General features: G+C 36.0%; 1 protein-coding gene across 6 annotated transcripts in view; it reads left to right on the top strand.

The window, feature by feature from the left end:
• The window catches only part of NEDD4 (NEDD4 E3 ubiquitin protein ligase), a 113,423-nt gene that overhangs the window by 32,614 nt on the left and 54,885 nt on the right, over positions 1 to 25,924 (top strand). For 4 of the 6 annotated variants that reach the window (XM_019732304.2, XM_019732300.2, XM_074327712.1 and 1 more), the window contains one exon: positions 12,368 to 12,421. In XM_019732304.2, the coding sequence (XP_019587863.1) occupies positions 12,368 to 12,421 (54 nt within the window). Of the gene's footprint in view, positions 1 to 12,367; positions 12,422 to 17,435; positions 19,393 to 25,924 lie in introns of those variants that run through there. The other 2 variants (XM_019732299.2, XM_019732298.2) reach the window with 2 other exon arrangements.

Here is a 25,924-nt window from a genome sequence, read left to right on the forward strand (position 1 = left end):
AAAATTTTAAGTAAAATTCAATAAAGGAAATGGAATACCAAGAAATACTTGATTAATAATTTTTTTAAAAAACAAAAAGGGAGAAAAGAGGAATAAAGACAAATAGAAAAGAAATAGAAAGATGAGAGTCATAAAGTCAACCATCTCGATAATTAAAAAAGAGCAAGATTCAGCCATATACTGTTTACAGGAGATATAATTTGAGTATAAATACACAGACGGGTTAAAAGTAGAGAAAAAGATATACCATGCAAACACTAAGCAGAAAAGCCCCAAACAAAACCCTGATGTGGCTGTATTAACATTAGATCAAGTAGACTTTAGGATGAAGGATATTACTGGAGATAAAGAGGGACATTTCATGATAATAAAAGGGCAGAGCTTATTTATCAAAAAGGCATACAATCCTAAATTTGTATGCATCTAATAAAAGAGCTTCAAAATTATGAAGCAAAAATTGACAGAACTAAATAGCGAAATAAATCAATCCAGAATATTGAAGATTTTATTATAATTAATAGAACAACTAGACCAAAAAAAAAATAAGTACATAAAAGATTTGAAAAACACTATTAGTCAACTTGATCTATTTGGCATGCATAGAACATTACATCTAATATTTGAAAAATATGCATTCTTTTTATATGCTCATGGAACATTCACCAAGGTAGACCATATACTGGGCCCTAAAACAAATCTGCCTATATTTAAAAGGGTTGAGATTCAACAGAATATGTTCTCTGACTACAAAAGACTTAAAGTAGAATTCAGCAACTCAAATATATCTGGAAAGCTACAAATATTTGGGAATTAAGTAACATATTTTAAATAAGTCATGGCTCAAAAAGGAAATCATAAAAAGAAAAATTAGAAAATATTTTAACGAGTTGATAAAGCATAACATACAAAATATGGGATGAGCTAATTCAGTGCTTAGAGAAAAATTTACACTTCATATACTTACGAGTATATACAAAAGAAAAAAGGTTTAAATCAATGATCTAAGTTTCTATCTTAAGCCAAAAAAAGAAAAAAAGTAAAGGGAAGGAAATAATGGAAATCAATGAAATGGAAAGTGTTTAAAAAGTAGAGAAAGTAAATGAAACCAAAGGTGGTTATTTGAAAAGATTAATAAAATTGATATTGCTATAGCTAGCCCAAGTAAGAGAAGGAAAGAAAACTCTAATGACCAATATCAGGAATGAAAGGAACATCCTACAGACAAAAAAATAAATAAGGTAACATTATGGACAACTTTGTGGCAATAATTTTAACAACTTAGCTAAAATGGAAGAATTCTTTAAAGGCCCAAAATATAGCAAAACCAGTATGAATAGAAATAAGAAATATGGGTTAGAGTAATTAAAATTTAAAAAAAATTTAATTAAAAATTATAACTAAAAATCTTCCTATTATTTTTGATGATCTTGATTTCCGATTAGGAAGGGTGCTTGAAAGTCAGTACTACCATTTTTTTAAATATAAATTTTATTGGGGAATATTGGGGAACAGTTTCTTTCTCCAGGGCCCATGAGCTCCAAGTCATTGTCCTTCAATCTAGTTGTGGAGGGCGCAGCTCAGCTCCAAGTCCAGTTTGCTCTTTTCAGTCTTTAGTTGCAGGGGGCACAGCCCACCATCCCATGCAGGAATTGAATCGGCAACCTTGTTGAGAGCTTGTGCTCTAATCAACTGGGCCATCCGGCTGCCGGTCCGGAAGCTCAGTGGCAGTTCGTTGTCTTCAGTCTAGTTGTGGAGGGTGCAGCTCACTGGCCCATGTGGAAATCGAACCGGCATCCCTGTTGTTCAGTGTTTATGCTCTAACCAACTGAGCCATCTGGCTGACCCTTCGGAAGCTCAGCAGCAGCTTATTGTCTTCAATCTAGTTGTGGAGGGCACAACTCACTGGCCCATGTGGGAATCGAACCAGCAACCCTGTTATTCAGAGCTTGCGTTTTCACCAACTGAGCCATCCGGCTGCCCAAGTCAGTACTACTTTTGAATTAAAGATGTTACCACAAAAATAAGAAAGAAGGACATTTGTAGCTGATAAACCAGCCTCAGGACTCTACTGCTTTTTACTCGTTGTTTCTTTTACCATAATTTCACTATTACCAAATGTTCTAGCCAGTAATACTTTATTCTGGGATCACAGGCAGCACATTTAGTTCAATCAGAAATTTGTAAATATATTGCAAGAATAACTAGATAAATTTGTGTGGATGAATGCTAATTTATCACAGCTAGATAAAGAACTGAAAACACATGGTGATTTAGTACTTTCTGTACAACGGATATTATTATGTGGTCCCTTACTTTCCTCTTTGTCATTTATATCATTATTTATACGTTGCACAAAGTGTTTTCTATTGAATATATTCACATAAAAATGTGATTGAGATAATATGCTACAGTAAAAACTTGGTTATTGGCCATTTAGCCAAGGGGAAATTGTGGCCAGAAGTTGAAGGGAGCCTTTATATCTTTGAGAAAACATGAAGTTCCGAGAAAGTTTTTGTGGAGAACTGTTATTGGTAGGTTAACAAGCAGGGGACACTCCAAATTGAAGTTAGTGCTCAAAAGCAAATTATAGTCAGATCTACACTTATAGTTTCTCAGAAGAGACCAAGGGAGGCAAGTTGCAGGAGGGGAAAAAAGTCATATTAGGTGCAACATACACATATGTATTCTGGGCATAAGCTTAGTGCATGAGCATCTGAAAAAGACAGCCCCACTCCATTCCCTATATTCCTGTGGTGCTTTAATATTCTTTAATATTCATACTCATTTACATAATGTGTATATGTTTGTGTATATATATATAATGTGACAGAAGCAATGTCACTTGTACATGATAGATATTTTTATAAAGAGAAATAGAACTCAGCCATAATTTAATCTTAATAAAACCATCACTGATTGTGTGATCTTTTGGTAATTATATCCACATATTTATACTCCTCCACCTCCACACATTCACACAAAATTGGTGTGATATTTTTCTATGTTTGTTTCCCAGGCACTTTGCTAATACTGGTTCATGAGATGGCCACAGTCCCCGCCCTCAACGAAGCATACTGTCTGCTGTGGACCTGGATGAACATGTTTCTCAAAATAATTACCTGTGCTGAGCATTATGAAAGGGAAAACCAGGCGCTAGGGAGTGAATAGCAGGGGGAAATTTAGGGGATTCCCTAAATCTAGGGGATTGAGGAAGGGCCCTCTGAGGAGGTAAATTACTTGGGATGTTTTCAGCTTCAAGTAATAGACTTGAAGCAACAGTTAATACTGGCTTAAACAATAAGCACACTTATTATCTTGAATCACAAGAAGCAAACATAGAGGAAGGTTGGTGACTGCAGCAGCTGAAGAGAATCATGTCTGACTCAGGTTCTCTGGGGCTCTCGGCTTTCTGTCCATGGTCACAAAATGTTTGCAGCAATTACAAATGTCGTAGCCTCACATGATGTCCAGAGGCAGAAAAGGGAGACTTTTCCCTCACGTGCCTCAAAATTTTTCCAAAATTTCCTCCAGGAGACTTTGATTAGTATCTCTTGAACCAGAATTGTCCTGTGTATATTTTTAACCCAGTCATAGGAAAGGAGAATGGAATTACCCGGAGACTTACAACAATCAAGATTAAGCTCCTGGGGGTGGGGAGTGGCTGTCTATCCCTGACCCATATTGTCATCCAGTATTTGAATAAAATCAGAATTCGGTTGGCTAGAAAGAAGAGGAGGCACTCTATTATTAATAAAGCACTAAGTACATGGTGGCACATCCGTACAATGAAATCCACATCAGCTGTTTAAAAAGAGACAGACGTATATGTATTGATAGAGCATTAGTTTCAAACTATATTCAAAGAACAAAGGTGGAGAACATTGTGTATATGATACATCTTTTTGTGTAAAAAAAGAAAAACACATGACCTCTCATATGCTGGTATTTGCAGAAAATACTTCTGGATGGACCTAAGAAACTACTTCCAATATTTTCTCTGAGAGTGGGACGACGATAAGAGATTTATAATTCACTATGTATCTTTTTTACTGTTTGCCCCCCCATGGCTGTGTATCTATAATTTATTTTTATATTTGTTGATTATAAATAATTAACTGTACAGAGAAACAAAGTAGGAAGACATAAAACATATAAATAAAAATGCCAAGATACTTTATATAATGCTTTATGCTTATAAAACTACTTACCTAGGATGGCAGGATGGCTCAGTTGGTTAGAGCGGGAGCTCTTAACAACAGGGTTGCTGGTTCAATGCCAGTGAGCTGCGCCCTCCACAGCTAGGCTGAAGACAATGAGCTGCCACAGAGCTTTCAGAGGGGCGGCTGGATGGCTCAGTTGGTTGGAGTGCGAGCTCTCAACAACAAGGTTGCTGGTTCAATTCCCACATGGGATGGTGGACTGCACCCCCTGGAACTAACATTAAAAACGGAGACTGGACTTGGAGCTGAGCTGTGCCCTCCACAACTAGATTGAAGGACAATGATTTGACTTGGAGCTAATGGGTCCTGGAAAAAACACACTGTTAACCCCCACCAAAAAAAAGCTTATTTAATTCATTTAACATTTTACAGTTTCTTTTTTAATTTATTTGTAAAATTTATTGGGGTGACAATTGTTAGTAAAATTACATAGATTTCAGGTGTACAATTCTGTATTACATCATCTATAAATCCCATTGTGTGTTCACCACCCAGCGTCAGTTTTCCTTCCATCACCATATATTTGATCCCCCTTACCCTCATCTCTCACCCCGCAACCCCCTTACCCTCTGGTAACCACTAAACTATTGTCTGTGTCTATGAGTTTTTGTTTCTCATTTGTTTGTCTTGTTCTTTTGTTGTTTTTGGTTTATATACCACATATCAATGAAATCACATGGTTCTCTGCTTTTTCTGTCTGACTTATTTCGCTCAGCATTACACTCTCAAGATCCATCCATGTTGTCACAAATGTTCCTATATCATCTTTTCTTACCACCAAATAGTATATTCCATTGTGTATATATACCACAACTTCTTTATCCATTCATCTATCGAAGGACATTTTGGTTGTTTCCATGTCTTGGCCACCATAAACAAAGCTGTAATGAACATTGGAGCATACGTGTCTTTATGTATAAATGTTTTCAGATTTTTGGGGTAGATACCCAGGAGAGGGATTGCTGAGTCATAGGGTAATTCTATTCAAAATTTTTTGAGGAACCTCCACACGGCCTTCCATAACGGCTGCACCAGTCTGCATTCCCACCAACAGTGTATGAGGGTTCCTTTTTCTCCACAGCCTCTCCAACACTTGTTACTATTTGTCTTGTTGATGATAGCCATTCTGACTGGGGTGAGGTGATATCTCATTGTGGTTTTTATTTGCATTCCTCTGATGATGAGTGATGTTGAGCATTTTTTCATATGTCTATTTGCCATTTGTATGTCCTCTTTGGAGAAATGTCTCTCCAGGTCCTCTGCCCATTTTCAATTGGGTTGTTTGTTTTTTTGTTATTGAGTTGCATGAGTTCCTTGTATATTTTGGATATTAGCCCCTTATCGGAGGCACTGTTTGCAAAAATCTTCTCCCATTCAGTTGGTTGCCTCTTTATTTTGTCAATGGTTTCTTTTGCTGTGCAGAAGCTTTTAAGTTTCATATAGTCCCATTCGTTTATTTTAGCTTTTACTTCCATTACCTTTGGAGTCAAATTCATAAAATGCTCTTTGAACCGAAGGTCCATAAGTTTAGTACCTATGTTTTCTTCTATGCAGTTTGTGTCAGGTCTTATGCTTAAGTCTTTGATCCATTTTGAATTAATTTTGGTACATGGTGACAAATAGCAGTCCAGTTTCATTCTTTTGCACGTGGTTATCCAATTCTCCCAGCACCATTTATCGAAGAGGCTGTCTTTCCTCCAGTGTATGTTTTTAGCTTCTTTGTCAAAAAGGATGGTTCAACATCTGCAAATCCATCAATGTGATACATCACATAAACAAAATAAAGGACAAAAATCATATGATTATATCAATTGATGCAGAAAAAGCATTTGACAAGATACAACATCCATTTATGATTAAAACACTTAATAAAATAGGTATAAAAGGAAAATACCTTAACATAATAAAGGCCATATATGACAAGCCCTCTGCTAATCTCATAATTAATGGCGAAAAACTGAAGCCCTTTGCTCTACGTTCAGGAACACGACAGGGCTGTCCCCTATCACCTCTGCTTTTCAACATAGTGTTGGAAGTCCTTGCCAGAGCAATCAGGCAAGAGAAAGAAATAAAAGGCATCCAAATTGGGAATGAAGAAGTTAAATTATCACTCTTTGCAGATGACATGATGCTATATATAGAAAACCCTAAAGTCTCCTCCAAAAAGCTATGAGAAACAATCAATGAATACAGTAAAGTTGCTGGCTACAAAATCAACGTACAAAAGTCCATTGTTTTCCTATATACTAACAATGAAATCTCAGAAAAAGAAATACAAAAAACAATTCCTTTTGCAATTGCAGCAAAAAGAATAAAATACCTAGGAATAAACTTAACCAAGGATGTGAAAGACCTATATGCTGAAAACTAGAAGACATTTTTGAAAGAAATTGAAGAAGACACAAAGAAATGGAAAGACATTCCATGCTCATGGATTGGAAGAATCAACATAGTTAAAATGGCCATATTACCCAAAGCAATATACAGATTTAATGCAATCCCCATCAAAATCCCAATGGCATTTTTTAAAGAAATAGAACGAAAAATCATCAGATTTGTTTGGAACCATAAAAGACCCCGAATAGCCAAAGCAATCTTAAGGAAAAAGAACAATAATGGAGGTATCACACTCCCTGACTTTGGCTTGTACTACAGGGCTACAATAATCAAAACAGCATGGTATTGGCAGAAAAACAGACACATAGACCAATGGAATAGAATTGAGAACCCAGAAATAAAACCACATAAATATGGACACATTTTACAGTTTTTAAATGCACTTACAACATATTTCCGCACAAAAACTTGTACATGAATGTTAGCATCATTATTCGTTATAGTCAAAAAGTAGAAACAACCTAAATGTTTATCAAGTGAATGGATAAACAAAATGTATATGGGATGTTATTCAGCTATAAAAAGCAATGAAGTGCTGACACCTGCTACCACATGGGTGAACCTCAAAAACATTATGCTAAGTGAAAGAAGCCAATTACAAAAGACCACATATTGTATGATTCCACTTATATTAACTGTCAAATAGGCAAATCTACAGAGACAGAAAGATTAGAGGTGGCCTCAGACTGGGGAAATTGAGAAGAAATTAGGAGTGACTGCTAAAGGGCATGGGGTTTCTTTTTGAGGTGATGAAAATGTTTTAAAATTGTGATGGTGGTTGCACACTCTATGAATATACTAAAAATCATTGAATTGTATACTTTCAATGGGTCAGTTGTATGGTATATGAATTATATCTCAATGAAGAGATTTTTAAAAAATATGCCTACATTGTTTATTCCTGAATCTACCAGCTAAATTTCCAGGAACTTACTTCAGGTTCTTTATGAATACTAGTAGGATAAACGGACACTTAAAATATTTTTGTTCTTTGAAACTTTGGTTACTCCTCTGACAACCTGTTACCAGTACTTTTATTTTTGTTTCACCTTTCCTATAAATATGACTCTGTAAACTCTTTTTTGTAACCACAGATCTACTCCTGTTTTAAATAAATTTTTTAAAAAATCATCTCATCATAGAATTCACTCATAGCTTAAACATGATATCGTATAAAGGGGCTTATGATGAAAAGCAGCTACCTCTAGTGCCCTGTCCTTTATCTTCCTATTCCCGCTTCCCAGAAGGAGCTGCTTTTTAACTGTTTCTGTTTGTTATTCTTGTCATTATTCCCATATTGCTGAATAGCTCATACATCCGTGTCCCAAATTGACTTCCAGCTATGATAGAAGAATAAATAGTCAACTTATGTTTGGTCAATAGTTTTGCCCCTCACAAGATTCTAGGTTGAAAGTAATTCTTCCTGAGAAACTTAAAGGCATTGCGTTAATCATCGTTGAACATTATGTTGCTGTTGAAAAGTTTGATTCTTGTTCCTTTGAGGATGATTCTCCTCTCTCTTTCTGAAAAATTTGATAATTATCTTTAGCCTAGTGTTTTAAAATTTCACAATGATATGCCTTGTGTGTACAGTTTTAAAAATTCATTGTGCTGGGCCTTTGCTAAGCATTTCAATTTCAAGACAACTGTTTCCCTTCAGCGCTGAAAAATTTTCTGTGACTAATTTCTTTAATAATTTCCTTCCCTCTGTTTGTATTATCATTTGGGGATTCGAACTAATTGAATGCAAGGTTCCCCAGACTGATTCTGTCTTTCTCAAGCAGAACTCCTCATGTGAACCACAGAACACAGGAAGTGGTTTGAGTGACTCTTTTCTCACATCTTCCAAGGATAGCTTTATCGAGTACCATTTTTATTTCAGATACATAGGAGAGAGATTAATAGATAATATACAGTGAATGTCTTATGACTGGGGTCAGCAAACATTTTCTTAAAGGGCCAAATAGTAAATATTTCAGGTGTCATGGGCATGGAGGCAAAAATTGAGGCTATGTGTGTAGGTATTTATGTATCTATTTAAAATATAGCCATTTAAAAATATAAAAAACATTCTCATCTCATGGGCTGTAGGAATGAAAAAAAAAGCAGGTGGCTGGGTTTGGCTCAGAAGCCATAATTTGCTTAACCTCGGATTTAGGTCTAATGAACTTAATTCTTACTGAATGTACTCAGTAAGCAGTGAGTAGTTTCTTTCTAGGGAGACAGTTAGGAGATAAGGCTGGAAATGCAAATCGGACTCAGATCATGAAGCATTGTTCCATGCTCAGGTTTGGATTTTATTCTTTAGGCCCTTAGGAGCAACTTTTGAGTGGGGCAGTAAAGATGTCTTTTAGGGTAAGTCACTCCAATTATAGTAGGAAAGACAGATTAAAAAGAGAAGCCAATTGAAGTAGAGAATCCTGTTAAGAAGCTATTAATTATGGCCTGAAGTAGGACAGCAGAGGCCTGATCAGATCAGATATTATTCCTATGTTCTTAGAATATTCCTTGTTGATATTGAATGTCTACAGTGTCTGTCAGGTACTTTGGTAGACACTGAGACTTCTGATTTTTTCCCTCCGAATGATTTTCATGGCCTCATCTCCCTCCCTGTTCTCACTGGGACAATCCCAGGCAGAGCTCTCATCACTTCATGCCGGAGTTACTAGGACCACAGTCCCTATGGATTCCAGGGTCTCTCTCTAGTCCAATTCATTGTGGGTATCACTAACAAAAATAATATTTACATATGACCTACATCATGCCATTTGTTTTCCTTTAAAAGCTTCATTTTCTTCCCTACCAATCAAATTTTAACACCTTTTCAGAATTTCAGTGACTTCAGCCTAGCTCTACCCTCACTAACCAAATTTTTCTTGCCACTTTCAAATACAAAAATACTCTTATCCATGTGCTCTCCTTAGCACATGCTCATTCTGCTCCCAGGCCTTTCCTCATGTCATCTCCTTGCTGTGAATGTTCTCTATACTTTCTTATTCAAATTCTTCCCATCCTTCATGTCTCTGCTAAACTTTCATCTCCTCCCCAAAACTTCCTTTACGTCTTCTTAGAAAAGATGATTGCCTTACATTATCCCTATACTGTTGAGCCCTTAATTGGGGCTTCTGTCCTCAGAGTTGCTTCGTGGTTACAACATGGCTGCAGGAGTGCCAGCCTTCCCAACCAAGTTCCAGGCAAGAAAGAGAAATGCAAAGGGCAAGAAGAACATCTCTCCCAGTTGAGACAGCCCCATGTAAAGAGCTCTCCCAGAAGTCCCATCCAGTGACTGCCATTAGGTTGGTCTCTTTCGTCGCCCTTAGGTGGAAGGGAGTCATTTTTAGGTAGACATATTTAGAGTCTCACTGTTGAACAAATCCAGAGGGCACTATTCACATGGAAAACAACATATAATAAAGAATGGAGTGTTTGATATTTTGATTTGGGTGATGATGACACAGTATACATATATAAAAAGTCATCAAGCTATATATTTAAGGTTAGTATACATTACACTTTACTGAATATATATTATACTTCAAATAAAACAAATTATCCCCCAGAGTTGTGCTGTGTGGTGACTCTGGATGCATTGCTGCAGGTAAAATTAAGATTATGTTCTCAGAAAGAAGTGAGAGTGGACATTGGGTTTGGTATTTAAATATCTTTGTCACACTTATAGGACATTTTTCTGAAGGCTATCAATGCTTTTGACATGTTAAGCAAAGTATTACATTATCGCAGTGTTTAATGTAATGTATTTATCATAGGGGGAAAAAAATCACCCTAAATGTGGGAACTTTTTATAGATTATCTTATATTAGCCTGAGTGGGGAAACATATTTATCATTGGGAAAATAATTCTAGTTTCCCATCGCCTGTGTTTTTCCTTTGATACTCTCTGAGAACCCTTCACTTCTCACACTTCTGGTCACTAAATGTGTGGATGGCTTTCCCGCCACATGCGGCAATTATGTGCAACACTAGCCAGATGTCCTGCATTTTAACTCAGTTCTGATACTATCTACCTGGAGTTAGTGTCAGATCCCACAGATTAAGGGCTCAGTCCCATAAAAGTGACTTCACTGCAGACACCAGTCCAAAGTAGTAGATTCTCAGGTTACCCCCAGCTTCTGTCTGACTTGACTACAAATTGGAGGTTCCATGACCCCCTCCTCAGGTTCCATTAATTTGCTAGAGCAGCGCTCAGAACTCAGAGAAACACTTATTCATGCTTACCAGTTTATTAAAGGATATAATAAAGGATAAAGACGAACAGTCAGGTGAAGGGATACATAAGTTAAGGTCTGGGAAGTTTCTGAGTGCAGGAGCTTCTGTCCCTGTAGACTTGGGGTGCTTCACCCTCCCCATATATGGATGTGTTCACCAACCCAAAAGCTCTCTGAACTCTGTACTTTTGGGAATTTTATGGAGGCTTCGTCACATAGGCGTGATTGATCATTAACTCCATTTTCAAACCTCCTCCCTTCTCAAGAGAATGGGGGTTGGGGCTGAAAATTCCAAGCATCTAGTCAGGGCTTGTTCTTTCCGTGACCAGCCCTCATCGTAGAGCTCACCCAGAGTCACCTCATTAGAACAAAAGACACTCCTGTCATCCAGGCAATTACAAGGGTTTCAGGAGCTCTGTGCCAGGAACTGGGGCAAGAGACCAATATATATATATTTTTTTCTATTATCTCATACATTTTAACCTCTAGTATAAAAAATTATTAAAGATTCTTTATGTTTGATATTAGTTTTTAAAATAATTTTTTAACGTTTTCAGTTACAGTTGACATACAATATTATATTAGGTGTACAACATAGTGATTAGACATTTATATAACTTTTGAAGTGATCACCCTGGTAAGTCTATTACCCATTTGACCCCATACACAGTTATTACAATATTATTGACTGTATTCCTTATGCTGTACTTTACATCCCTGTGCCTGTTTTATAATTACCAATTTGTACTTCTCAATCCCTTCACCTTTTTCACCCAGCCTCCCAATCTTCCCCACCCTCTCCCCTCTGCGGCAACCATCAATTTGTTCTCTATCTATGAGTTTGTTTCTGTTTTGTTTGTTTATTTTGTTTTTTAGACTCCACATATAAGTGAAATAACATGGTGTTTGCCTTTCTCTGACTTATTTCAGATATTAAGTAGATTTTTAACTTGGTGTTGAAATACCAGCTTTGAAAAATAAAATACTGCATGTTAATTTTCACTCATGTGAAATATAAACATTAAGTGAAAATTCAGTTTATACTTTCTGACTGCTTGTGTACTTTTTATAGTGGAAGCAACAGATTCCTTTATCAAGTTAATACTAAAAAGATTCAGAACACTAGTTCCCATAAAATCAACATCCTCTTTGGGTAGTTCTAACCTGATAAATAAAAAGTGAGTAAATAAAATTGATAATAAGGAGTTAAAATCTAGCCTATATTTTTAAGTGCTGGCAAACATTTAAATAATTTTTTAGAAATTTCATTTTACTTCTTTTCATTCTATTTTACACAAATTGGAAAAATAAGCCACCAAATTCACTTTGTTTTTATGGTAAAACTATTAGACAATGGGTGACATGTGACTGGTATGCCTTTGTCTTAAGTATCTCCTATACTTTAAAATTTCTTGTAAATAATAGGAGTTAGGAAATGGCAACATTTTCAAGCAATTTGTTTCTCAGTCTCTGTAGGTTGATGTTCACTTGTTTCTAAAAAAAGGTTGTGTTTGTCTTACTTAGGTCCATCCACAGCAGCACCGGCTTCTTTTTGAAGTATTTGATGAAAATCGATTGGTAAGTTACACTATACTTGTGTAAAATATGAAGCAAGGGTATATTTCAAAAAATCCGCAAGGAAAAGTGGTTGGGAATCAGTGATGTGAGAGAATGATTTGGGGTTGTTATGGAGACTTTGGGTAATATGGTTAGGCAGATATAATTTTTTTTTTCTCCTTCCTGGTGCTACACTCTACCCTTCCATTCTCCTAGTAGGCGCCTCTCCTGATTGTCATTTCTAAACAAATTATAAGGTCTTACTCAGGAGATGACAGGAAAGCCGGCCTCTTGGTCTTGCCTCCACTTGCTTCATCCCTGTACCCTGGTTGGTGGTCCACAGTGTTTTGAGGTGTACCTCCTCACTCCAGAGGATTCTGGGGGGTTGCAACGTCTCATCTAGTCTCTTATCCCCATTGTTTTACAAAGAAAAATTATCTTCTTTGCACTGATAAAATAAAGGATTGCCAGCTCTTATATAGGCAAAAAGCAAAGTTAAACCTGGTTTTATTTTTTTTTAATGATACCGGTAGTTTTGATTTCTGATTTCCTTAAGACTATCTTCAAATCCTATCCTTTTCCTAATTTTGTCTCTTTGGGATCCTATTTCAAACCTCCTTAGCGTCTTACACTTATATTTTAAACCTGTTAAGATTTGAACATGAAGGTACAAGAACATTGTTATGTGTTCAAAGTACCAAAAAAGTTGAACAGTTTTATTCATTTTTATAGCTAACAAAGACACTGGATTTTTTATTTTTAAAAATCTGTTTTTAGCGTTAGACCTCATAACATATTTTCTTTTCCCCTCTCAAGAAATGACAGCTATACTAGGAACTGAAGGTATTGCAAACAAAATCTATTAATTAGCAAAGATGCTTTTCTGCTGCCAAAGGAGACTTCCTCACTAACTGGCAATCTAACTTTTTAACGCTGAGTGACAAATGATGATTTGATTTTTTTTTTCTGTTTGTATTTTTGCTTTTGCTTTTACTATAGAATAAGAATTTTTTCCTCCCCTCTGTCTTTACAGAGCTGTTTTCCTTCTAGATGGGACCAGATGAAATTTAGTGTTGGTGTTTTTTCAACAATGAAATATATATACAAAAAGTAGATATAATATGAATCTTTATTTTAAATAATAAGATATATATCTGTGTACTTTATTACTCAACTTAAGGACTATAACATTACCAAACTCTTCAAAACCCCCGTTAGCCTTCCCAACAGCATTTCCTTTTCTTCCGCTCACAAGTAGCAGCCACCATCCTGAAAATTGTTTATCATTTCTTTCCTTTTTAAAAATAATTTTATCATGTATATATATGTATCCCTAAAAAAAACAGTTTCCTTTTGCATGTTTTTCAATTTATCAAAATAGTATCACTCTGAATGCATTCCTCTGTGACATGCTTTTTGATCCATGATAACACATTTTCACTGATGCATAATTTTCCATCATCTGCAAATGCCATAAAATCCTAATTTGTGTATTTATCCTCCTTAATAGATACCAATGTTGTTTCCAGGTTTTTACTATTACCAGTTGCTAAACATTCTTGCCATGTTTCCTGATGCACATGTGTATCTGTTAAGATTCGTATTTTGGGGTTGAATTGCTGGGTCATGGTGTTACGGTGTTATTTTTCCTGTTGTTACTGACACCAATGTGAATTTCTCCCTGATTCTTGGGTGCTTCATTGGTGAACTATTTTATGTGAGTTATTTGTAATGTTGTCCACAAGGAGGGATAGCTCATGTTTGCACTTTTCACCATAGTTGTCTAGTCTTTTTTGCCTGTAACTTCAGTATGGTGTGTAACTCTTTCTTCGTTGCCAAAATGGATATTTCTCATACTCTGGTGCATTAACATTCCTTGAGCACATGTAGAGTACTATACATGGTGTCATGATATGTCAAAAGGAAGAAGCATTGCCTCTGATATTAACAATGGGATATTTCTAGGGTTATAAACATGATATATAAACATTAAAAACAAACAAACAAAAACCTTTAAAGCTAAAAGCAAACACAAAAGAATGCATTGATCAGGATATTACAGATTCCCTAGGGGGCAGGGATGGCTTGTTGAAGACTCAGGGAAGAGTTGATGTTACAGTCTTGAGGCTGAAATCTGCAGGGAAGGCCAACAAGCGGGAAACTCAGGCAGGGTTTCTATGTTGTAGTCTTGAGGCAGAATTGCTTCTTGTGTGGGAAACCTGCCTTTGCTTTTAAGGCCTTTGACTGATTGGATGATGCCCACCATCTTATGGAAGGTAATCGACTTTACTCAAAATCTGTGATTGAAATGTCGATCACATCTCAAAAATAGCTTCACAGCAGCACCTAAACTGGTGTTTGACCAAACAACTAGGTAAAACAACCCCGCCAAGTGACACATACATGTTATCATCACCCTGGACTTTAGAGTTCAAAGATCTAGTCAATGATTCGGGTTATCCAGAGCCTAGCCATAGCATGTCAATAATCACATTATTTTCTGTGTAGATAATCAATCACCAAACATGTCAGAATGTGGGGTCCTGAGCTCCAGTCTAATCCTAAGACATTATCTGTGTCCCTTCAGAATATGAAACTCTATAGGACTGGCATAGATTCCTCCCCGATGAGGGTTGCCCCCACTGTACCTCTGCTCCCCTTGGGTTAAGGCTCCTCTTTTGGCATCTGTTTGGCTAAGGGGCTACATTTTACCCCAGGTCCCCCAGGCTCTGCACATCACTGCTGTGACAGCAGCACAGAGCCCGTGTAGTCCCAGACCAGAGTCAGCAATGCAAACTGTTCAGCCTCTCGAGAATTAAACGCAGACTGAAGAGCGAGCTAGGAAGGGCAGATGATTCTCTTACCTTACTTTTCCTCTTTGCAAAATTTTCAAGCATCAGTCCTTCTTGTCCAGCTGCAGTGCTTTTTGACATTTCTTTAGAAGAAGTAACTGGATCAACTTCTTTTGAAAACCCTGAAAGAAATCATGAGGCAGGCAGAGTGGCTATTCATCTATCCATTCAGTCTCCTCTCTGGTGTTGCTTTGTGCTTACTTGTTCCCAGGAGGAGCTCGGGGCGTCAGAAGAAATGTTTAGTTATGGCCCTCACACACTGGAAGCTTAAAATCTAGTTCGAGTTTTAACTAACATGAAACTGATGCTTATAGGGGAGCTTACCAAAGAGAAAACATTTATCTGGCCAAATTCTTGAGGTTCATTATTTTATATTAAGAACTAGAGGAGCTTTGCTTATTAACTGAAAGTTTTAGGCCGCAGGCACGAGCAGTTAGATCTCATTGATTAGCCGATTAGTAATGATCCATTCTTTGAATTATCAGACCCCTAACTTAATAAGACAGAAAGCAGAAGTCATTTGAAGGCAATGTGAAAAGATTAGGACTGTTTCTTCTTTAAAGAAAAGGCATGATAAGGGACTGTTTACTGACATCTGTAAAATCATTAGGGAGATTATACAAAACCAAAATTGCGTAACAATTTTATTACTAAGTTTACATTATTGCACACATTCTAAAACATAGACTGTCTCATTCGAGTCAGAAATATTATTCTAGTCAGAAATATAATTTAATCGATACCATATTTCTATTTTTTCTTGTCTTAATAGATTTAAAATACTGTTGAGAAAATTGTGATTGAGAACAGCTCTGTCTTATGGGGTTTTCTTTTTTAAACAAAGTGCAAGTATGTATTTTACATATTTGCTTTTACTTAGAGGAAAAAAAAAACACCTTACTTAAAAAAATACAACTTGGGTGTAGTACCATGTGGTGTAAACAACTGAACTATTTTACTTTTTACTTTCCTATGAATGAGCCAGTATATATTTATTACTGGAGTTCCAGCTATAAAATTCAGGTAAGGGGTTTAAATACACCCTAGAGTATTATTTAAAAATAAATTTATTTCTTTCAAATAGAGTACCAACCTTGGTCTATGACATTGGGGCAGAAATTAAAATATTAAACTTTTATTACCTAGTAAACTGAAAATAAAGTAAAGGTTAAATAAATACAAAGCAGAAAAAAATAGATATACAAAATCACAACCCCTAAAAGGACAAACAGTGTACTGTTCTCTACTGGAGGAGCTTTATCAGCAGTAGTAAGTAATTCCACCTCTAGGGCAGTGCTAGTACTCAAAAATGTAAACAAGTATGTACTTTGTTTATATAAAGAAATATGCAGCATGGGTTGTATTTCTTTATAGATATGAAACAGCTAAATGGATTGTTTCAGTGCACCAGTAGGGGCCAGCAAAGAGCTCTTGGAGTTTTTCAGAACAGAATTGGCATTGAGATATGTTTATTTGATGTGTTAAATCCTTTTTAGACTTCTTTACTTACCACAACACTCTCTTAAGTGAATGAATTGCAGAGACAGTGGAATAAAATATCTTGTGTGCTCAAACTATATTGGGGTATAGTTTTTCTGTCTAATCTGCATATATTTTTAATGGAATGTTTGCTTAGGCTATTTCTTGGCAGAGTTTTAATAGTCAAAATATAAATGGCATCATTTAAAGACTGTACTACTTGGCTGTAAAAGGCCTTAAAATTATAGGAGAAAATGCTTGGTGACAGCTTCTCTTAAACTTTATTTTTTCTCAGACATATACTCAATTTTTGCAATAGTATTAATAGGCTCATTTTGTATTTCTTTCCTTAAGCTTTCATTTTGTATAAGAAGTGTTTTGGAGTTTAAAATACTTATCTATTTGATCGAATGCTAAATTTTTAATTTACCCCATACTTTTGGTGTGTCCAAATTGCATAACTGTTTGAAGTTATCTGTAAAAATTTTAACAGTCTATATTCCTTTCTACATTAACTAACTTGACTAGATTCCTAGTGTGGCCACTATTTGGAAATTCAATCCTCGATTTGATACTCAATTACATGGGGTTTCATTCCTACCAACTTCCTGTAATTTTATCCCTATGGGTAAAAATATTAGTGGTCAAACTCGGCTGGAAAAAGTATAGGCACAGTGATTCACACAGTTAAATGTTCATTTAGTAGAGCTGGAGTGAAAAAAATACTGTTTCAACTTGAAATGCTAGAAGATTGTTGTTCTTGTGTTACTCATTCATGCAAATTGGAGAAGGTATAATTGAAACAAGGTTGGCAGTGTTTGAGGCAGTGAGCTGCAGCTGAGCTCAGCTTTAAAGGTCGCTGGAAATCAAGTGCTTTGTAAGTGAAGGCATTTTGACTACAAGCAATTCAAGACATTTTGGAAACGTCAGTCTCAGGAATGGGTCGTCTTTTTCTTTCTGAGATATCTGGTATCTAGTGTTTTCCTTTGGATAAAGACTACTACTTAAGAGCTCTTTTAGGCACCACAAATGATTTTTTCTTTCGACGCAGTGCAGCTGCTTCTAGCCTGTCTACCGACAGAGATCTTTGTTATGACTTTCAGCCCTTAACATGTTTGGAAATGAGAACAAATGGCACAAAGCTTACGATTGCACTTTGCAGCCAGAAGAAGCAATACTTATCCTTTGTCAGAAACCTCCGGAGATGACTCGGATAGCAATGTTCACATGTGCTTCAAAAGACCAACACGGATTTCAACGTCTAACATTGTTCAAATGAAGCTGACTCCCAGACAGACTGCACTAGCTCCGTTAATAAAGGAAAACGTTACGTCTCAGGAGAGCTCATCTGTTCCTTCACCTGAGAATGTTAATAAAAAGAGCAGCTGTCTACAGATTTCACTACAGCCAACAAGGTACAGTGGATATCTTCAGTCTAGCAGTGTCTTAGCTGATGCTGACGATGCTTCATTTACCTGTGTCTTGAAGGATGGCATTTACAGCAGTGCTGTGGTTGATAATGAACTAAATGCTGTGAATGATGGAAACCTTTTAAGCAGTTCTGCCATTTGCAGTGGTAGCTTTAGTAACTTTTCAACCAGTGAGAACGGGTCTTACAACAGCAACGGTAGTGATTATGGGTCATGCACAAGTATCACAAGTGGAGGTTCCTACACCAACAGTATCATCAGTGACAGCAGCGGTTATACTTTTCCATCAACTGATGATACTTTTCTGGGCGGAAATTTATCTTCTGACAGCACCTCCTATAGAAATGTGCCAAACAGGAATACTACTCCATGTGAAATTTTTTCAAGATGTACAAGTACAATTCCTTTTGTCCAGGATGACTTGGAGCATGGACTAGAGATTATGAAATTGCCAGTGAGCAGGAACTCGAAAATTCCACTAAAACGTTGCTCATCCTTAGTCATTTTTCCCAGGAGTCCTTCAAATACCCCACCAACTTCTCCGACAAATACAGGTATTCTTCCAAGCAAAGGATCCTATCAGACCTCACACCAATTTATTATTTCTCCTAGTGAAATTGCCCACAATGAAGATGGTACTAGTGCTAAGGGATTTCTTTCAACAGCTGTCAATGGACTGCGGTTATCTAAAACAATCTGTGCTACTGGAGAAGTAAGAGACATACGACCACTTCAGGGGAAGGGCTTATCACAAAAGAAAATTGTTATTGCGAATAATAGTCCAAGTCAGACTGTCTTTGACAAGTCACCTGATGGATATTCTTGTGTTTCAGTACATTTCACCCAACAAAAAGCAACTACAGTAGATTGTGAAGCAGCAAATAGTGATTGTAGACCAGAGATGTCAGAAAGGATTATGCATAGGACATCTGCGTGTTTACCATACTCCCAAAACGTGGATTATCAAATAAATATTAATGGACAGTTGGAAAGACCAAATTTACAGATAAACGAAAACCGTGCTCTTTTCCAAAGAAGTATTTCACTGGGAGGGACTTATCCAAATGTTTCCTGTTTATCCAGCCTTAAGCACAATTGTTCCAAAGGGGGACCATCTCAATTACTAATAAAGTTTGCATCTGGAAATGAAGGTAAAGTTGATAATTTATCAAGAGACAGCAACAGAGATTTCACAAATGAACTATCTAATTCTTTGAAGCATTCTTGTAAGGTAAGTTTCCTTTGGTCTTGGTAAATGTTAATTTATATTAGAATAGCTTTATGAAATATTTGGTTATAATTTAGCAGTTTTATATACTTTCCTGGTCCTTACTTAGCAAGCAAGTATTTTGTAGTCATGAACTTTATATTTGTAAATCTGATGAACCCCCAGTAGTTTTTCACTCTATTTGTTACTTTACCAATGTAGAAAATATTCATTAAAAAAAAAACTTTCTGAAGTGATTTAAGCCATAAAACATTTCTGTAACATAAAAACAAGCTTTAAATAATAATTTATTTTATAACACTTTACCTTGATGTATTTTTCCCTCCCCTCAAGTGGCATAGTATTTTAATGTCTAACTCCATATTTTATTCCTATTTACAAAAATGCTCATTTATTAGTCTCCTCTCCTTAATCATTGTGAAATAAAGTAAAATATAGAATGCTTATTTAAAATACTAAGCAATAAAAAGTGTATGTAAAAATGGTAAAAATATGAAAAGCTTGTTAGAAATGAGCATAGAGAAAAATATTTTTCTAAAATACATGTATTTATTAGATCATTGTTAAAAACTATTATGCTGCATGTTTAAAGCAGAGGAAAAGTAAATGACATTTTCATTTGTATATGCCTTAACCACAGGAATTTTGTTTCCACGGTATTTTTCTTTAGCTACCAGGTAAGACTGCCTTCTGAAATTTAACTTACTCTTTCAACAATATTGAAATCTAAGTTTCATATTTTTGAATTTGGTTTCAATTGTTAGGTATTTCCCATAATTTTTAGTTATCTTATTCATTTGTTATTTGATAATTTTGATTTATTATATTAGTAATTTAACTCTAATGAATCTTAACTAAAACAGTTCTTTATGTAATGTGGCCTTTCCAAAGTATGTTAAGTGTTTTGACCTTAAATAGATTTTTTTTAAATTTCTGTATTTGGAAGGTCTTGCCAGGATATTAAAACATTTTAAATACCAGGAAATTAAATTTTTTTCTGACTAAACCAATTCTAGATGACATTATTGAAGGAAAAACTTATCTGTTTGTCTGTGTTTAGTCACTCAACGTAACACTCAATATCTATACTAAAGATTTTTTTTTTAAACTTCTGGAGAGGTAGCTTAAGGTAAATAAAATATGAAATAATTGCTAATTTGTTTTCTCTCTTTTGAAATTCAGTAAATATAATCATTGTTACCCAATGCCCAGATATTAATATAAGCAACTACTTTACCAAGGATGAATAAAGATCAGATTTCATATTCTGATCTTTTAGAATTATTAACTCCATTTACAAAACTGTTTAAAAACCAGCTTTTAGGATATTATAATCCATTCAACTGTTTTGCACCCTAAAGAAAGCAATGAAGTGATACTAAGAAGAAACATTAATAGTTTGCTAATTGAATTGACATGTAACTTGTAAGTTTATTTTACTTTTAATGAAATAATTAATCTGCAAGGAATAATTAACCTAGAATATTTATAGAAATATCCTTAAAATAAGTTGATTTTGTGGTAGTAGTATAGTTTGTTGTTGATGCTTTTGAAAATGGTATTTTTAATGTTTTTTAATAAAGTGTGATTAAATACCTTTTGCATGGCTAAAAATACACACTTTTATTGGTTTTATTTAAACTTAGGTAAGCTCACAAATATTTTTTCTGTGACAGCCAAATTCCTAGCTTTGTGCAGATTCTATTTTTTTGGGTAGGTTATTGGATTATAAAATAGTTCAGAAGCCTATAATTTGCTAGAGAACTTTAAATTGTTCCCTTTTTAAATGTTTATTAAACAACTCTATAAAAGTATTATAAACAATATAGTCACCATTAAATTCAACATATACTAGATGTAAATTGATCTAAATGATTAGTGGTAAATCAATGGCTTGTTTTAAGAGGAAAATACTAATGTTTTTTTCTAAACATAGCAGTGGCAACAATAGTGGGGTTTTAGAAATAATCCTGTGTTTATCAATAATTATATATTAATCTAAATATAGTGGTATATTGTAACTCATTTATAAATAAACAGCTCCCAAAATATTTCCCATGACTCCAGTTAGTCTGGGTTAGTATTCTGATATGCTGAGTCTGGATTCACATTTAACAAGTTGATATTAGAGTAGCATTTAGTAATGTCAGCTATCTGTACCGAGCAGCCGTGAAATTAAATCACTGCTTTGGTCAGGGACCCTTGTTTCTGAAACACTGAGAGGACTACAGATTCTTTTCTTATGTGTTTAGCTACCAGTCTCTAGCAGTATAGTATCCAGTTTCTAGCTCTCTATAATCAACAGCTCATTAATGGCTAATATTTTAAAGCCAGTGAGAACTTTTACCTGTGTCTGCCACAGGGCCCTGTTCTGTGTTTACAACAGAGAATGAAGATGGGACCTTGTGGTCTGCTTGATAGTGTTTATTTTATTTATTTGCTGTCAAAGAACATAACAATAAGTGACATGTTTATTATGTATACTTTTTGAAATATAATATTACTTTTGTAACGGTTGCATAATGACTTTTGATCTGAAAATAGATATTGGATGTCTTAACATTGTGTGTAATATTTTGTCAGCTCGATCATGAAATAGATTAAGGAGCTAAGGTAGTTTTTATCCAGTTATTAAAAATTGCTATTCATATTTCTAAAATCTGTGTAACATTTTATTATTATTTTATTTTTCCCTGTTGTTTCCTAAATCTCTTATATGTTAGGGTGCTCAGAGATTTCATTACCCTATTGTTTAAAATACCTTAGCATTTCACCCAAGCTCATGCATATCTTCCGTTCTTCCTGTGTGTGCATGTTTTAATCAGAAAGCTTGGCTTTACAGTTTTTCTTTTTGTTATAAAAGTTTTTGTTCATTTTCTGTTACTTAATCCTTGGTAGGTAAATTGCTTAAGCTTAGTGTAGTAGAAGGTAAAAAAACTATGTCTCAATTCTTTCAAAAGCCTTTTAACATTAATATCAAGATTATACATTTCAGTCATTTATTTATTCTTCCTAAAATAAGTGTCCTAAATTTATACTTATTTTTCTGTTACATTATTTTCTCAGTCCTTACTTTATTAACTTTAGCAGCATATTTTGAGACACTTGGTTAAATTTATTTTGAACAACACTTAATCTTTTGTATAAAAACCATTATGTTTTATAAATATTGACTCTCAAACTGTGATGCAACAATGTTAATGACCAGTTTTGGAAATTTAGTGAGAAATATATGCTTGTGTATGTATATTTCTTAGAACTGAGAAACTATAATATTATTTTCAGAGTGATTATTCAGGGATTTGAATTATTAGCTTCAGAAGCACTTTACATTTCTCTGTAGATGTGTTGTCTTTAATTCATTCATCTAGCACACATTTGAGTCCCTACTATTTGCCAGGTACTGACCCAAACCCTGGGAATAGAAGATAATGAAGTGCAGTCTCTGCTTGGGGGAACTCCCATTCTAGTAATAGAGACACACTGGTAAAAAAAAACACAAATTTTCAGTTTAAAGTGTGATGTATTAATATAGAGGTATGTGTGAGAAAGTGAAAAGCTACAACAATATTTGTCTGGAGAAGAAGACCTGGTGGGTAGTGGAAGGCTTCACAGAGGAGCTGACATTTGAGCTGAGTCTTGGTAGGTAAGTTGGAGTTCACCAGGCAGAGAAATCAAGGAGGATATTCTAGGGCAGTGATTGGCAATCTCAGCACTACTGACTTTTAGGGCTGGATACTTTTTGTTCTAGGGGGGCTGACCTGTTTCACAGCATCTCTGACCTCCACCCTTTGGATGCTAGTAGCACCCCTCTCCCCAAATTATGACAATCAAAAAATGTCTCCAGACATTGTCAGGTGTCCCGTAGGGGCAAAATTGACCCCTGTTGAGAAGCATTGTTCTAGGCAGAAGCAGCTGCACATGCAAGGCTGGTTGTGTGAAAGAATCCCACTGTAAATAGTTCAGTGTGACTCAAGCTTAGGGACTCCAGGGATGTGTGTGATGATGATGATGATGAACTAGGAGTGGGTTGGAGTCCCACTGGGTATACAGTAGCCAGGGCTGAAGAGAAAGCAATGTGTCTTCTGTTAACAGACAATAGTTAGCAATGGAAGTCTTTATTTGAGAGCATAATGTGCTCAGTTTTATGTTTTTTGATGATTTTTTTATGGTCACCATGGATTATAAATGTATCAAAGTTTTCTTGACTTAGATTACTGGGTGAATGGTAATGTCATGAACTAAGATAGGGAATTCGGTGTGAAGGGGCCAGACTGAGAGAGTGAAGAAGAAATCATGTATTGTTAAGTTTGTGTACTGACAGACTGTCCTGGTAGGACTGCTGTCAAGTAAGTCAAAGATACAGGGCGAGGGCGAGGGCGAGAAATGAGAGCTGGAAATGTAGCTTGGGAGTTATTAGTAGAGTTGTAGCCTTAGGTAAAGATGAACTGAAAAGCAGGAAAGTGAGACAGGTGGTGGGTGGAGTGGGAATAAATCAGAATTCTGGGACCACCAGCTTTGGGGAGATAGTGGAAGAAGAATCAAAGAGGAGGCGAAGAAGAAGCCGCAGGAGGGACAGAGAGGCTAGGATAGCAGGGAGGCAAGCAAGTCCAGGGAAGAGAAAATTCTCGGAGGGCAGCATACAATGCCACAGATTTATGTATCCATTGAATGTGGCAGTTAGGAGGCCCTTAGTGACTTTCGCAAGAGTAGTCTCAGGAGAATAGTGTAAAAGCCTGGCTGAAGTAGAAATGAAACAGGAAGGAAGCAAAACAGCAAGCATTGATTGCTTGCTAAGTGTCATCAAATACGCATGAGAATATAGGCAAGTGCGTATATATTTAGTGGCTGCTAAATAGAAGACGTAATATTAGGTGGACAAAAGATGCATGAGACAGATTCTGTGTACAAGACCATTGAAGTCTGTTTTCTAGGGGAACAAAGGCTGTACCTCCGTTCTTTCATTTTAGAACTATAGAATACGTGAGTATACACAAGGAGAACCAAAATGGAGATTCAGCAATAAGAAATGAAGGAAATAGAAATAGGAGTGAAAACTTAAGACTGCCTTTGAACAGTCACAACTCATTTTGAACATTGTTACTCTTTCTCTGTCTTCTCCCTACCACCCAAAATAAGACAAAACAAAAAAAGAGCTGGCATGCAGAAAACAAGTCAGGGTTCAAGGCCTATTCCTAAAAACTACTTGGAGAATAGGCCCCTCTGTCTTTCTGTCACTGGTTTCTTCCAGCATATGGAGCCCACCGTGTCCTAGCTATTAAGTCCTCACCCTTCTAAACCCACTCTTCCTTTATGTTACGGGTGACAGTGGAACAGGATAGACAAGGAGAAGCCAGGAGCAGGAGCCTATTTAGGCAGAAGGGGCTTGGCAGAGTCCCTGGGTGTGGCCAGCCAATGTGTTGAGGTCAGGAGGTGGTTAGAAGAAGGAGCAAGTGAGTGCTGCCGAGAAAGGGAACCAATGATGTTAGCATACCCAGGAAATACCTGAAGTATTCCTCAAGTGTGTGATTCAGTATTCTTTGTTTGCCCATGGGTGAGATTGGAAGACTATGGTCAGATGAAGACAGACACCTAGAGGTATAAGAACGCCTCTCAGAACAAGAGGTGGACAAATTTATCCCCATTCAGTGAGGTATTTGGGGGAAGACTCTCAACATGGGAGTAGTTGTTGAAAATTAATTTCACCTTCACTGAGATTTACCTAAACTGCTTAGATGTAATTAGAGCAGATCTGAGAACTTGGAAGGGCAAGCAGTTAGCATGTCTGTGTACCTTGTTGCTCAATTCATGGGCAAGTCAAATGAAGAATACCTTGAGCAGCAATATATGATGCCAGAGGGGTAGTAAGTTGGGGGAGGGGGATTATCACTTTGTGAGGGGTGTAAATGTCTAACTATTACATTGTTTTGTACACCTGAAACTAATAAAAAAATAAAAAATAAAAGCATACCTTGACCAAGAGAATCTATGACATCTCTGTTTAGAGTCTAGGGTATCTGTATGGGGTGGGGGCGTGAAGATCAGGCCTTCTCTTGACTTGGATGTATTACAAAACCATAACACCATGAAACATTTTGTGCTTTACCTTAAAAGAAAAAAAATTACAGAGCACAATTTACATCAAGGATATTGGTAGTACGGCATACAATGTCTTTAAACTCAGTTGTTCCTTAAGTAAAGAAATAATTTTAACAGAATTTTAATCTCTTATCCCTTTTCCCAAAGCCGAGAGTATAACATTTTACGATATAGCTAAAATAATAGCCCGGACTACTTCCTTTTTCTTTTCGTTTTCTCTCAAATTTTTGTTGATAGGTATTGCCTTGCAATGCTTTAAGGAATGGTTTAATAAGTTGTCAGTTGTTAAATGCAGATTCTGGTTCAGTAGGTCTGTGGTGAGACCTGAGTTTCCACCTGAGAGTTCTGTGTTTCTAACAAGCTCCCCGGGTTCTACCAAGGCTGCTGTTTTCCCCAAACACACGTTGAGAAGCAAGGCTAAGACCATTCTTTTATG

Source organism: Rhinolophus sinicus, linkage group LG03, assembly GCF_036562045.2.
Source record: "Rhinolophus sinicus isolate RSC01 linkage group LG03, ASM3656204v1, whole genome shotgun sequence".
In the NCBI taxonomy this organism is placed as follows: Eukaryota; Metazoa; Chordata; class Mammalia; order Chiroptera; family Rhinolophidae; genus Rhinolophus; species Rhinolophus sinicus.